The sequence below is a fragment of the Gymnoscopelus braueri genome, assembly GCF_963280865.1.
Source record: "Gymnoscopelus braueri genome assembly, chromosome: 7".
Taxonomy (NCBI): Eukaryota; Metazoa; Chordata; class Actinopteri; order Myctophiformes; family Myctophidae; genus Gymnoscopelus; species Gymnoscopelus braueri.
The window spans coordinates 22,370,693-22,385,910 of record NC_137608.1 but is presented as its reverse complement, the minus strand read 5'-3'; the positions used below and the strand labels follow the sequence as shown (position 1 = coordinate 22,385,910).

Genomic DNA, 15,218 nt, shown 5'->3' with positions numbered 1-15,218 from the left:
ACAAATAGCCAATTTAACATTGAGGTTCCCACAATGTTTAGGTGCCCACTCTTATTGGCTGTATCCTTCTAGTTTATTATTGATTTATTGATTTGGTTATTTATTTATTTCAGACGAAGACTCATATGGTACAAATAGTTGGTTTGGGATATACATTTTCCATGTCAACTCAAAACGTTAAGTAGCCTGAACTCAAAATGAGTGATTTCTCATGACCTAGTAGAATGCTTTTGGAATTCGATTCCGTGATTTATCAGGCCACGACCCCCCAAAACAATCATATTTGAACGGAGGACCCCCCCCATCTTGCAGCACTTGGAATGTAGGATGGGGGGACCCTCCTGGGGGTGCCGACCCACAGGTTGAGAACCACTGGGCTAGAGAGTAGCGTTTTAACGCAGGGCCGCCAGGCTGCGCCCCTATAAAAGCTGCCGCCTCACGGTGCGCGTCGTTATTTCACAGTTTGGCTGGAGCTCCACTTCACCAGGACACCATGTCGGTTCCAATGAGCGCACAACTGTTTCTCTTTATAATCTCCCTGTCATCCGGATCCGCTCGCTACATCGAGGTAAGTGAGAGCATCTACTGTATATCCTACTCATCAAAATAGGCCTATAAGAATTTCGACTTGACTTTTTAGTTGAACTTGTGTTCAGCACAAAAGGCAACACAGCATCAGTGGTTTTCAACCCTATACATATTAAGGTCCATTATTTATTCGGCATTTGAGCCACGGACCACCGTTTGATTAGACTCTCAGACCCAAGACTTTAGAATATTTAGTCTTTTCGTTGGATAAGATTTTGTCCAAAATTCTATCCATGCTGTATTGATGTGGTACCATAGGAGACAGGAGAGATAACAGGCAAACGTTGATCTAAATGACAATTCTTCTACATTCTCTAATTGTGTAGACTTCTTGTAAAGTAAGTAGGCTAATGCAGGTGTTTAACAATGATTTAACTCTTGAGAGAGTCAAATGAAACGGTTCCATTTGGTTTAATTTTACACTCTCAAGAGTTAAAGATCTAATAAGGGTCCATTTGGTTACCAATCCATCATTTAGCTGGGGACCACCTGGAACCCCCTCAAGGACATGAGGGGTGGTCCCCGGACCACTGGTTGAGATCCACCAGCATAACACAATCTTATAGCGAGAATTCATCCATGTATTTTATGTTTATGTTCTCAGGGGGATGACGCTGCAGATGGATTACTGTCTCTGCTCAATCTGGACCAGAAGAGAGAAGTGGACACTTTTATTTTTCGTCGACCCCTGAGTAAGTGCTGCTGTAAACACATCATAGTAACACGATGGTTTTATTCAGTAGGCTCGACTTAGTCATTGTTATGATTAACTCTGTTTACCAGCTTATTGGTGAAAAAAAAATATTTGAGTGAATAAACTGAATAGAGGCTTTGTATCAAGTGACGAGAGACGTGGTTCACAGACAGAGTCCTGCAGACAGATTATTAAAATCTTATTGAACTTTTAATGTATGCTATTTAATAACCTCCAAATAAGTCTGCATTCATTTTCTTGCATAATAACTTGTTTTCTTTTGATATGTATGTAAACTGAACAGTCAAACATGCATTCACTTTAATTCACTTCATCCACCCACCCACCCATCTGTGAACTAGTTGGATTGTTTCATGAATGTCATTAATATTGTGAACAAAATCTCTTTGTGTGTGTGTGTGTGTGTGTGTGTGTGTGTGTGTGTGTGTGTGTGTGTGTGTGTGTGTGTGTGTGTGTGTGTGTGTGTGTGTGTGTGTGTGTGTGTGTGTGTGTGTGTGTGTGTGTGTGTGTGTGTGTGTGTGTGTGTGTGTGTGTGTCCGTCCACATGTGCATTTGTGTATTTTAGGATGCTTGGACATGTTGGCCTCAGAGGGCAAGTTCACGTTCGTGGCCTCTCGACCCCAGCAAGCCTGTGCTGCCTTCATCATCGCTGAACCCAGTGAGGTCATCAACCTGGAGCTGTCTGATGTCAATATCGACTGCGCTGCCGGAGACTTCATCAAGGCAGGTCTACCAGTACCTCCCCACAAACAATGCTGATCTTATGAGAGGTAGACACAGTGTTGTTATATAGCAGTGGTTCTCAAACTGTTTTAATTTCAAAGACCTCAATGGGTCCATTTGGTTCCATTTGTAACTCCCTCAAGGAACCCTGAGGGTCCCTGGACCCCACTTTGAGAACCACTGTGTCATAGGATGCAAAGCTGGCGTTAGGGTGGGAGCTTTTTACTTCTACATGTTCACCTTCCTCACACAAAGTGCAGAAATGCAGTCGGAGAGTTAGAGGTGCTGTAAATGATTTTGTTTGTTTGTTTTGTTTGTTTTGTTAAAATAAGTGTTAAATAGCTCTATATTCCCATAGTAGGCCTAATCATTGCACTGGTTCTCTACCCTTTTTGAGCACTGAACCCTCCTGTCTCAAAGGTTCAACTGAAGTACCCCCTATGATTATCCTTGCATTATTGCACAATATGAAGATTCTTTTTCATTACAGTTAAACGATGTGACTTAAATTAAAAACAGATAGAACAATAGATTGCTCAATATATTAAATGTATACTGTCAGAATGTAGAGCTTTAACTTATTTTTAAACCCCCCCTCCTCCCTTCACATAATTTCACTTACATCACCTTTAAGTTATACATTTAAATGAACACTGAGGATCCGACATATTCTGAGGAGTTTAGTACAGTTGGTGCCCTGCAGCATAACGGTTGTTTTTTAAGGAGCCAAACGGCTCTGTGTTGAGTAGACTACCCCCTCAATGTGGTCAGTTTACCTTGGGCAAAGAGGAACAAGGGGTGGGGGGCAGCTTGGAGCCCAGCCAGCCAGTTACACGGCAGTATGTGCAGGCATGTATCGGTGGCAGAGCTAGCTGCTGTGACAGGAGCTGAAGGGAGAAGATTGGGGACACAAGACTTTGTAATTCTCCCTGGGCTTGGTGGCTCTCCTGTGGTGGAGTCCTGCCAAGTTCTGATGTGGTCTCTCTCAGGAAGAAGGCAGCAGCTGTCCTGGTGTAGCTTGCAGCACACGCCAGCCCCTCTGAAACACACCCCTAGCAGGCAGCATTCTGTCTTACCTGCAATGTACGTTGAAGTAAACATCATTAACTACTTAATCCCTATTTTATACTGTGTCACATGGGGAAATTAGCCAATCTGCAAGATCACAATATGTCACATTGAGACGTTGTGAGCTTGTAGATCGGCTATTTTTGCTATCATTGAAAAGTTTTCAAAAATGTATATAACTGCTGCCTGCCATGTGCCATGCCCAAAATGTGGACACCAAGAAGGATGTGCATTTTATACACAGTGTTATATGTTTGCACACTGTTGCAGCCAAGTAAAATGCTCAGTGAAGGGGGATGATTTCTGCCGTGGATCGTCGCATTGCATACTGTAGTTGACATTTCGTTAGACGTGCAGTGATGATCCTAACAAATGCTTTGTGTCTAGAGAAATTTATATCACCCCAATTGCAACGTGACATGTCCAATCTTCTGGGAAATAACGTTTGCACCATTGAGAATGAGAAATGGAATTAAGATTGAGGCAGCCCTCAGCTTCTCTCAGTTGCATGCATCATCAACACTGACAGCCTTGGCTTGGACACAGTTGAGAATAAGTCCACTCAAACTCAGATTATCTGCCTTTTCATATACACTCTAAGCAGCATGATGCTGAGGATTTCCTTTTACGATTATGTTTTGGCTGCATTTCTGTTTTATTTTCAATATTGAGAGTAAGCAGAGAAACAGGAAAGGCAGGAGAGCGAGAGGGGATGCCAATGCAGCAAAGAGCCTCAGGTCGGATTAGACCCCCTTGTTTTACTGTTCTACTGGTTTTATTGATTTTACACTATAGACATAACCTATTTTATTGTGTTTTTCCTAATAAAGTTGATTCTTTTGGTTTTCTCCCTCCCCCATGTAAAGCGACTTTGGGTACTTAGAAAAGCCCTGTATAAATCTGAGATATCATCATTATTATTAATAATGTAGATCATTGTTTCTTTGTGTTCTCTTCCTGTAGATCTTTGATGGCTGGGTTTTGAAGGGAGAGAAGTTTCCCAGCAACCAGGACCACCCACTGCTTCCACACCAGCGCTATACAGACTACTGCTCCTCCAATGCACCAGGACAAGCCAGTCGCTCCTCTCAGAACGTGGCCATGGTTTTCTTCAGGATCCGTAGCCCTGACAGCGGGTTTACTCTCACTGTCAAAAAGCTGCACAACCCTTTCCGTGAGTTTCTGCGCACTTCACACCACAGCTGCAAGCTATTTAAGGGATGATTAACGGTGAGCGGTCATTGTTGAGAAATAAACCCCTTCAGGGTTTATTGCACACACCTTCAGGGTTTATTTTTCAACAATGACTGGCTCACCGTAAATGATCCTGTTTATTACAGGACTACTTAATTAAGAAATTAATACATTGACTTAAAATTCAAAATTATTCAAAGTTTTTCAAACACTTTCATGATTTTTCAAAAATAGCAGATGTACAAGCTCGCAGCGTGGCACAAAGTGACGCACTGTGAGCTTTTAGATCTGCTATTTTTGAGTAGCCAACGCTAAAATCTAAAATGACACAGATGCTTTCCCAGTTTTAATGGGTTCATTGGCTGTCATGTTGAATACGGTTAAAACTAAGCACCGCGGATTGATCGATTGATTGATTCAGGCGCTCACTCCATCCATAGCAACTGTCTGTTCTTCATAGCAGCGGTCTGCTATTGAGAAATACCAGATCGCTGAATTCGGTGATTGAGAATCGAGCATTCAACCAAGTAATAATTTGTGATAATAACCGTTTTGGTTGAACAAACTTAATTGTTAGAATTTCTTTGTATTCAGATTTGAATAAACTATACACACGCACGCACGCACGCACGCACTCACGCACGCGCGCGCACACACACACACACACACACACGCACACGCACACCTGGCTCCCCTCAGGCTCATTTGCTACCCCAAACTGAGCCTGGGCTTTTAGACTAATTTCTGTGGGCGGGAAAACCTGTTTTGATAAACTCCTTCAGCCAATCAGCAAACATTCAGCAAACATTCTGCGAAAATATTCCAGTGCAGCGGCCCCCAAAATCCTCTTGCATGTATGCGCTCATATGTCTTAACACAGAGCCAGTAAAGCACTGTTTAAATGGCTGAATGATTAAGCATCCAACTTGTAACATTATAATTATGTTATATTGTTTTTAATTCCTCGATTTTAATTGCTTGTGCACTTGGAAATATCCTACCAATTTCATATAACACATCGTTGATGTATGCCTCTACAAAATATATTTTCACATGTATTATTATTTTATTAGTTTTATAGCTATACATTTTTGTAGTGAATACATATGTTTAGATGCTTGTCAGATAGTCAGACAATGCTGCTCTGTAATGTTGTAGGTTGGGGTTCTGTAATGTTGTAGGTTGGGGTTCCATCACTCTCCTACCATTTCAGCTTCAGAAATGGTTTTCAATTACCCAGCACCTCACTGTGGTGTAATTTGATCAAATGACTCTTTCTGTGTGTGTGTGTGTGTGTGTGTGTGTGTGTGTGTGTGTGTGTGTGTGTGTGTGTGTGTGTGTGTGTGTGTGTGTGTGTGTGTGTGTGTGTGTGTGTGTGTGTGTGTGTGTGTGTGTGTGTGTGTGTGTCTGTGTAGCCTGTAACATCATGTCTCAGAGTCCAGAGGGCAGCTTTACCATGCTGTTGACACATCAGCACAGGAACTGCAGCTTCTCTGTCATATACCCTGTGGAGTTCCAGCTGACAGAACTCAGCCTGGGTGAGGCCAAGAGCAACGAGCTCAAACCACAGGTTAGACATACACACCACCTCTCGTTCTCACTCTCGCTTTCTCACACGCACACACACACTTCTTTGTATGCATGAATGTATGTATTAACCACTTAAGCCCTTTTCAAGACTTTCTCATTTTTTTTTTTGCCGATCTACAAGCTTGATGCGTTCTTTCAAATCCATCGCTTGCGTGCCGCAATTCTGAAAATCGCATATATGTGTTCTTTGGAATTTTCATTGTTTCATCTGTGATCGCGCTGTTCTGTTTATTTTTCATCATCAGTTTCGTTTTCCACTTACTTCATACTCACCGGGATCCGGTTTCATGACGCAGATTCCGTTTCCGGTTGTCATTTTAGGCCAGAATAGAGAAAAACACGTTTTTTCACACCGTATAAAAAACAAACAGAGAGCTCCACTTCTATTTTCTTAAGTCTGGGTGACGAACAGTCATCGTCGTCGTGTATCACATCGTACTTAAGCCCGAACAGCGATTCTCGAAAACGTCACATCCGGTTATGACGTATTGACTGTTTGAGCCTGTTTGGTGGGGGTCGAGCGAGTCAGCGAGTGATCAAGGTGTCTATTTGCTGCTCTCTGCTGGTAGATCTGTCGTATGTGTTTAAAACCGCAGTCAGACAATTTATTTGAATGAAAAACTACAAAATAAAAAAACACGCAAATCGCTGGCACAGGGGTGAGTACATTACGAATAAACTCTGGCAGTCAATGTGTTAAAAGAATGGCAAGGTATAATTGACCAACAACAGTAAGAAGTCAAATGGAATATCTAACAGCTGTATTGAAACAGTTCAATAAAGGTTTCCTCAACAAAGCTACGTTCATACTGTAAAACTCAAGGACACAACCAAAATAAACAATTAGTTATGACTTGTGCTACAGGCTGCTTGCTTTTGCAACTCTGCAAAAATATCCAAACAATATTGGACATGGATTTTTATAATCCTACACAGTAAAATCCTGTGTGTTAATTGAACTCTTAAAGTGTAAAAAAATTGGCCCTTATGGGTCCCAGATTACCAACATAAGTGTGTGATTTCCTTGTTGAATCTAGGCATTGGAACAGTGAAAATAATGTTTTCTGTGGTTTCTTTGGTGGAAAGATCCATTATTTACACAAATTGAACTTCAACTTTGTTTAAGATACCAAACCACCCTCTTAGTTCTAATTACTGTAGTCCTTGGTAACGCTTTGATCAGACACACACTAAACTTGCTGTAAAGAAATGTGCGGTTGGTTAACATGTTGATGTGTGCATGTAGATCTGCTATGTTCCCTACTTTTGCGCAACAGTGTCATACGACGAAGTATAAAATAGGATGGAAAGAAAAACTGAAAAAATATGAAATATGGAGCTACATTCTCCCAACAGCGACAATATTATCTTTGAGAGAACAGAATTGGACCTTTAAACAGTGCTCAACTGCTGAACTATGTTGTTCATAAACCACCTGTCAAGGAAAGTGATGCTGTTTATCTGATATGGTATAATCCAGCTAGAAACTGTGTCTTCTATTTCAACAAAATTATCATGTAGTATGCAACAGTACAAAAGTTCAAGTATTGAACTAGAATGAACTAATCTGCAGCATCTGCTGTGAAAAATCATGATAAAAAAAAGGGAAAGAAATATTTTCTCGAGTTCATCTGTGTACAAAAAACTTTTTTATTACTTACAACAGAAACGGGAGTTTAGTGTGATTTGTGTGAACGGATGTAGAAAATAAATGGCTCTGTCCAACTACATATTCAAGTTAAGCCTGAGTTATACTTTAGTTGCACAAACTGTAGCCAGTGAGGTGAAACGTGGTGGAACACAGCCTGTGGTCAATGAGCTATGGTAACATTGAAAACAGGCAAAAAAAAAGGATAGTGCACGGACATCCAAGTGCCCAGGTGCAGGACAAACAACAATACATAAAATAAAATAAGGAATGCACACTGGCAAAATAAGCTCCACTGTTTATTGCTTGATTTATTATTGCTCATCTAATCGTTGACTCAAGCAATAAATAGTGGAGCTTATTTTGCCAGTGTGTGGACCTTATTTTATTGTTAATATTGAAAACATGTCTATTTAGTAATGGATCCTAGGTGACATCATAAGTATTTCATTTGAATTAGCCAAGTGTTTTACATTAGAATCAGCTAAAAACAAACAAACAAACAATAGGGAAGCATTCACTTGGGTAAATAACATCCAAACTTGTGTGATCTGTTTTCTTATGTTCTTAATTTTCAAGAGTTCAAGGGTTGAACTCTTGTCCTTAACATAATGTTGTGGCTGAGAGGGTTACAATAAAAACAAAAACACAAAGATTACAACATTACTGTTAAGTGGAACTGTACTGTTTATATTATAAAATTATCAGAATATCAGATTCTGTAAAAAAAAACATCTGAGCACAAGTGATTTTCAAAATGTGTAGCAGTAGTGTAGCAGAATCAAATGGGGCTGAAAACATGAAATATTAAAAAGAAATGTACACTGCTCATGGAACCAAAATTGTTGTGTGCGCATTAATATATACATTTCTGCATATCCCTCTGTTTCCCTTTCTCCCCTTGCTCTTTTTGTGATTCTATGTCTGTTGTTGCGTTCATGATCAGACCGGCAGGTGCGTCACAGCCAAAGTCGCGCCCCTTTTTGGGGGTGTGCTTTCCATTGTAAGCCTATGCTATTAGACCTAAATTAGTTTATATCTTTTGACAGTACTATCCAATATTTTCTTCGATTATATTTCCAATAATCTGGAAATATCCTGGAAGTATTTGTTGAGAGCGAGAGATTTGTTAACTCCAGCAAATCTTTTACATCTCTCTCTCTCTCTCTCCCCCTCTCTCTCTCTCTCTCTCTCTCTCTCTCTCTCTCTCTCTCTCTCACCCTCTCTCACTCTCTATCTATCTATCTATCTATCTATCTATCTATCTATCTATCTATCTATCTATCTATCTATCTATCTATCTATCTATCTGTCTATCTTAAACGAATCTCTCGTTCCCAACAAATACTTAGCGATAAAGTATCAACTTAGTATGGGATGTTTCCAGCTTGTCAGAAAAAAATAGAGAGTTAAAAGATATAAGCTAATTTATTTCAAATAGCATTGGGTTACAATGGGGAGTATGCCCCCAAAAAGGGGTGTGGCTTTGGTGGTGACTTGTTGCCAGCAAGTCCCCAGGACAGAGAGGAATTTCTTTAAGCACTAGTCTCAATGGCCAAATCTGGTAATGAAAGTCTGGGCCGGGACTACATGAACGAGTGAAAAGGGTGTGGGCCCAGAGCAGAGTGCTCAAACCCGGAAGAAGGGAGTATGCGCTGAGTGAGCAAATTCATTGAAATGAATGGCCGGGCTTTTCAGGTCCCCACTCTAGATAATATATAACTCTATGGTTGCTGATCTATCTGTCTGTCTGTCTGTCTGTCTGTCTGTCTGTCTGTCTGTCTGTCTGTCTGTCTGTCTGTCTGTCTGTCTGTCTGTCTGTCTGTCTGTCTGTCTGTCTGTCTGTCTGTCTGTCTGTCTGTCTGTCTGTCTGTCTGTCTGTCTGTCTCTTCTATAACCCTGAGGTGTGCAGAGCCGAATGGAGCCGAGAACTGAAAATCACAAATATCTCTGTGTGTTCGGGAGATTGTATGCATCGGCTTCCCTGATTGGCCAACCCAAACCATCGGCTTCACGGATTGGCGGAGAGTCCCGTCACGTATAATAAGTCCCACACACACACATATAAGTCCCTGATTGGCTAACCCGACCTGTCGGCTTAACTGATTGGACGAGATTCGCATTAACATTTGTGCCGCATAGCAGTATAAATGGAACGACTTGCATCGTTCCTGACATGCATGGCCTCAAATAGGCTGGCGCCCTAGTAATAATAATTAGACCTATTTCATCCCACAAGGGAAATTCCGTTTTTAGATTCACCCAGCTGAATGCTTACAGTGTCTTGCTCAGGGACACCTCGAAACTTTGCTGGAGCTGGGAATCAAACCTAGGCATGTTTCCCATTCAGCTATGGCCACCCTAACGCATGCTCAAGGACTAGACCTCAGCAACGATGCAAGTCAGGAACAATGCAAGTTGGGAATGCCTGCCCCGCCCAGTTATACACCATGTCGTAGTACCCATTGTATCCATCTGTCTGTTTGTGTCCCTTTTATGCCCATATATGAAGATCTCTTTTCCATCTTCTACAGAGACAGGTATGGTCAGGCTGCTCAGGATCAGGAGACTATGTGGAGCTGCTGGGAGGTAACGGGGTGGACACATCTAAGATGTTCCCCGTGGCTGACTTTTGTTTCTCTCTCAGTACACTGGGTGAGTCTGCAGAGCTGCAGTTTATGTCTCATGTGTTTTTCATTTGTTTGTTTTTTGGCAGAAATACATACTATAGCGACAGATTTATCAGGGCATTCAGGACATTCAGGACATTCCTTTTTTATAATTGCTGGCCAGTTTCTGAGGAAGATGCTAGCCTACTGCTTGTAGTAACCTGTGCTCTGCTGTGCTGTTACATTATACTATACTACACTAATGCCATACCATAACATAACATAACATAACATAGTAGGACTGACCAATATATCCTTTTTATATTGAGATTGTGATGTGATATTGGGCGTGTTCTCTCCTCCGCATCGTAGGTGCCCATACCCTTGGTGGGGTTGGCGAAAGGGCCTTTCTGTGTGGAGTTTGCATGCTCTCCCCGTGTCCCCTATAGGTACCCTCACAAAAAACGTGCAGTAATCCTGGTCTCTATACTGCCTCCCCCTGGTCAGCTGGGGCGCCTGATGGAAGGGAAAGGAACTGGTTAGATTAACGTGTTCCTTCCACGCGCTACGTCCTGCCGGGGAAACTCTCCCCTGTCAGGTGATAAGAAGCGGCCTGCTCACTCCTCATGCATTGAAGGAAACTCAGTTCGGGGCATTCCCCAGGCTGGCAGAGGGAGAGTAGCGCCCAGGATTACAGCTTAGGCAATTGGCACTGGGTGAAAAAATAGGTTACAAAAATCGTGGGATAAAAAAGAGATTGTGATATTAGGCTAGATATCATCTGGGATTTTGGTTATTGAATTATTTTGATACTGTATGACAGAAGTGTTATCTTTTCCTGGTTTTAAAGGAGTAGTTCACCCAAAAAATTACTTATTTTCTATCAATTGCACACCCCATGAAGCCTTGAATCCATGGATTTATTTTTGTTTTTGTGGCATTCCTAAGCCAATAATTTTATTCCCGTCTCCTACCGGCTAATGTATCTGGTAGGAGACACAAAGTAGATTATTTCCTACCGGATACACACCCGGTCATCAAATTATTGGCTTAGGAATGCCACAAAAACAAAAATAAATCCATGAATTCAAGGCTTCATGGGGTGTGCAATTGATAGAAAATAAGTAATTTTTTGGGTGAACTCCTCCTTTAATTATGCTGGATTCACACCAACAGTGGTCAGTCAGTGCCCAGCAACAGCAACGGTGGTCCGAGGGATTAAGCCAGCAGCTGCACCCGGTTGGGGCAGGCAGGCATGAGTGCCAGTGCCGGCTTAATGGAAGGGCTTTAGGTGCTGCAGCACAGGGCACCAACCTTGGGGGGGCACCAACGGCGGGGAGAAAGTGAAAGAAGACCCAACTATCGCCACAAGAGCGACGAAATTTAGAATTGTTAGTTTAACATTCTCTTGGTATCAAGTATATCCCTCATGTCCCTACTCCATGCCTATTCCAGAGCACAGATTGGGTTCTCTGATTGTTTGGACACTCTATGATAGCATCAATGTTTAGGTTTTCTCAACTTTGATGGTACGCTTCTTGCTGTCGAGTGTCCCGATGCTATGGAAATGCGTCGAGACGCTTGTCTCTCTAGATTTGCATTGAAACTTGTTGCTCAATCAGAACGTGCCATCATCATGACACTGCTTGTGTGAATTCAGTGTTAAAGGAGGAGTTCACCCAAAAAATGACTTATTTTCTATCAATTGCACACCCTGTGAAGCCTTGAATCCATGGATTCTTTTTTGTTTTTGTGGCATTCCTAAGCTAATAATTTGATTCCCGTCTCCTACCGGCTAATGTATCCGGTAGGAGACACAAAGTAGATTATTTGTGTCTCCTACCGGAAATACACACGGTCATCAAATTATTGTTTTAGGAATGAGACAAAAACAAAAATAAATCCATGAACTCCTCCTTTAAGCCTTATTTTATCCTTTCCAAATGTGCACATTTTGTTCAGAATGAGTGAAAACAGCTGATTTACAAACTCACAATCCATCATGATGCAACAGGTTGTGAGCTTGTAGATCTGCTATTTTCACTAGACATTTCACAAGACATTTTTTTGAAATATGAAAATTAATATTGGTAGTTAATGAAAAATATTGTGACATTAGATTTTGTCCATATCGCCCAGCCCTATACTATACCATATATCATATCATGCCATTTTATATTTATACTACTATACTTTTATATTCTAATACCATACCATACCATACCATACCATACCATGCCAGACCATGCCAAGCTATATGCCCCTTACCTAAACCACAATTACACACCAATACGTCCACAAATGCATAGTGTCATGCTCTCAACTACAGTGGCGTTACAGTGCTGAGAACATAAGTTCTTATAAAACTGTGAAGAGAGGCAGCTTGTTCATTTCAATTGTATATAATGTGAATTATTATTCATTTATAATGCTATGCTATATTGTACTGTGTATATAGCTACAGTACCTATCTAGTATATACTTAGTATTCTATGCTATCCTATGCTAACACTATTAGTGATTAGCACCTGTGGCGCTAGTCCCATGTCAACATTTTTGCGTGTATGAGTATGTGTGAACTTGACGAAGCAGGCTCCAGCCAGATGTGTTGGCCGTTTACTGGATTGTTTTGGCTGTGTTCCAACCTCCATTTATTCCCCTCCATGTTGCTGTAGCCCAGATGAAGATTGGCTGTGATAACTCAGTGGTGAGGCTGGTGTCCAGTGGGAACTACATCAACCGTGTTTCCTTCCAGTACAGAATACTGGAGCGCAGCGAACTACCCAAAACAAGAGAAAACACTCTGGATGACTTCTGCACTGTGGAATGAGTTGGCATGCACTTACACATGCATGCCAGCTTGCACACACACACACACACACACACACACACACACACACACACACACACACACACACACACACACATACATTCACACACACACACACACACACACACTCACTCACCCACTCATACACGCACGCACAGGGTAAACATTAATCCATCTCTCTGTATAAAGGAAAAAGATTACGATTTATTTGACTATTTCCTTAAATAAATATATAATATTTTGTGAAATGTTGTATTCAGATATCTACTAATGTTACAATTTATCATAGCATATTTATTTGAAGATTTCTATTTTTTTGAATCACATGGTCCTTGAAATGGAGGTTATTTGTCTTCTTTCCTTCCTGAAATGATGTCAAATTACGTTTTTGGGAGAGCAGTCGAAAAACAAGCCATTATTGTATCATTACTAGTTTGCATCAGCTGCTCTGTTCTTAAGGAAATGTAACATCTTTACCATCTCTTCCACTGAGAATATTGTATTTATGTTTTAGAAATAAATCTTACTTGCATGACGAAGCACTCTTGACTGTTCTTTTACTTGACATACTACACACAGTGAAATCCAGAGTGTTATTTAAATCTGAGAGTGTAAATATGGAGCCTCATGATTGCCAGGACCCTGGACCTTTTCAGGGACTCTCCTAGAGTTCAAATTAACACTCTGGATTTAACCATGTAGCAGAAGCAGAGTAGCATGTAGAGGGCGGGGGGAGGGGCTCCTGCCCCTTTGCCTCTGATACCCAATGTGCCCTTTTTAAAACAAAAAATGGCCTGCCCAACACCCGACAAATAATAATAATTTCACTATCATAATTATTATTTATAATTATAATTATAATTATTTAATTAAAATTAAATTAAAATTAAAATGTGCCTGCTGCCATCAGTCAGTTTTAGTTTCACTTTTCACCTAATGCAGTGAGGTCTAGTGCCCTCACACCTTGTTAATCTTGCAGCTGCATTGCAAACAACTTGGCTTCAGGCTAATTGTTTCCCCCTATTTCCGATGAATGTGATAATTAACTTAAGTGGCTCCTGGCTTTAGTTTGCCCTAACCTGTTTGTGGTAGAGATGCAGGAGGCAGAGTAGAAAGGGGGGCAATAGCAGGAATGACATTACATTACATTACATTACAGTCATTTAGCAGACGCTTTTATCCAAAGCGACTTACAATAAGTGTATTCAACATAGGTAGGGAATGAAAACTACTAATCACCAGAAGTCTTTAGTGCATTTTCTGCAAAAACAAGCAACCAAGAGTATACCTAGCGCTAAGGTAAAAGTACAATATATCAGCTACCTATTTCCTTAAACAGATGAGACAAAATAGCTAAATCAAATGAGCATGAGCTAAAACAAATACGTGTATCGACTAAACAAGATCCAATAAACAATCCAATAATCCAATAAACAATACAGCAATAGAAAACAAGCGTTCGTACAACTAGTTAACAACAAGTAGGTCAGGCAGAGAGGAAGGGTAGTGTTTCCTGAAGAGGTGGGTTTTCAGTCTGCGGCGAAATATGGGCAGTGACTCTGCTGTCCTAACATCAGTGGGAAGTTCATTCCACCACTGTGGGGCCAGAACAGAAAAGAGTCGTGACCGTGTGGATCGGCCAGAAGGACCCTTGAGTGACGAGGCAATCAGTCGCCCCGAGGTGGCAGACCGAAGTGGTCGGGCAGGGGTGTAGGCATCGACCATAGCCCGGAGGTAGGAAGGAGCTGTTCCTTTCACTGCCCTATAGGCTAGCACCAGGGTTTTGAACTGGATGCGAGCCGCTACGGGGAGCCAGTGTAGAGAGCGGAGAAGGATGGTTGTGTGGGAGAACTTGGGGCGGTTGAACACCAGACGAGCCGCAGCTTTCTGAACAAGCTCCAGGGGTTTGATGGCGGATGCCGGAGCACCAGCAAGGAGGGAGTTGCAGTAGTCCAGGCGGGAGATGACGAGAGCCTGGATGAGCACCTGGGCTGCCTTCTCCGTGAGGAAGGGGCGAATCCTCCTGATGTTGTAGAGCAGGAATCTGCAGGACCTCGTCACTGATGCGATGTTTGCCGAGAACGTCAGTTGATCGTCCAGGGTCACACCCAGATTCTTCGCAGTCCGAGTTGAGGTCACCACAGCATTATCAATGGTGATGGCCATGTCTCGATGCGGACAGCCCTTCCCCGGGAGGAACATCAGCTCGGTCTTGTCCAGGTTGAGCTTCAGGTGGTTTGTCGACATCCACTC

The 15,218-nt window shown here is 41.8% G+C and overlaps 1 protein-coding gene across 1 annotated transcript; it reads left to right on the top strand.

Moving 5' to 3' along the window:
- Positions 1–464: 464 nt before the first annotated feature.
- On the top strand, positions 465–13,504 carry crhbp (corticotropin releasing hormone binding protein). Its single transcript, XM_080434475.1, has 7 exons — positions 465–568; positions 1,193–1,280; positions 1,869–2,026; positions 4,058–4,268; positions 5,704–5,858; positions 10,061–10,181; positions 12,811–13,504. The coding sequence occupies exons 1-7, from the start codon at positions 494–496 to the stop codon at positions 12,963–12,965; spliced, it is 963 nt and encodes a 320-aa protein (XP_080290601.1). The 5' UTR covers positions 465–493; the 3' UTR covers positions 12,966–13,504.
- The last annotated feature ends 1,714 nt before the right edge of the window (positions 13,505–15,218 follow it).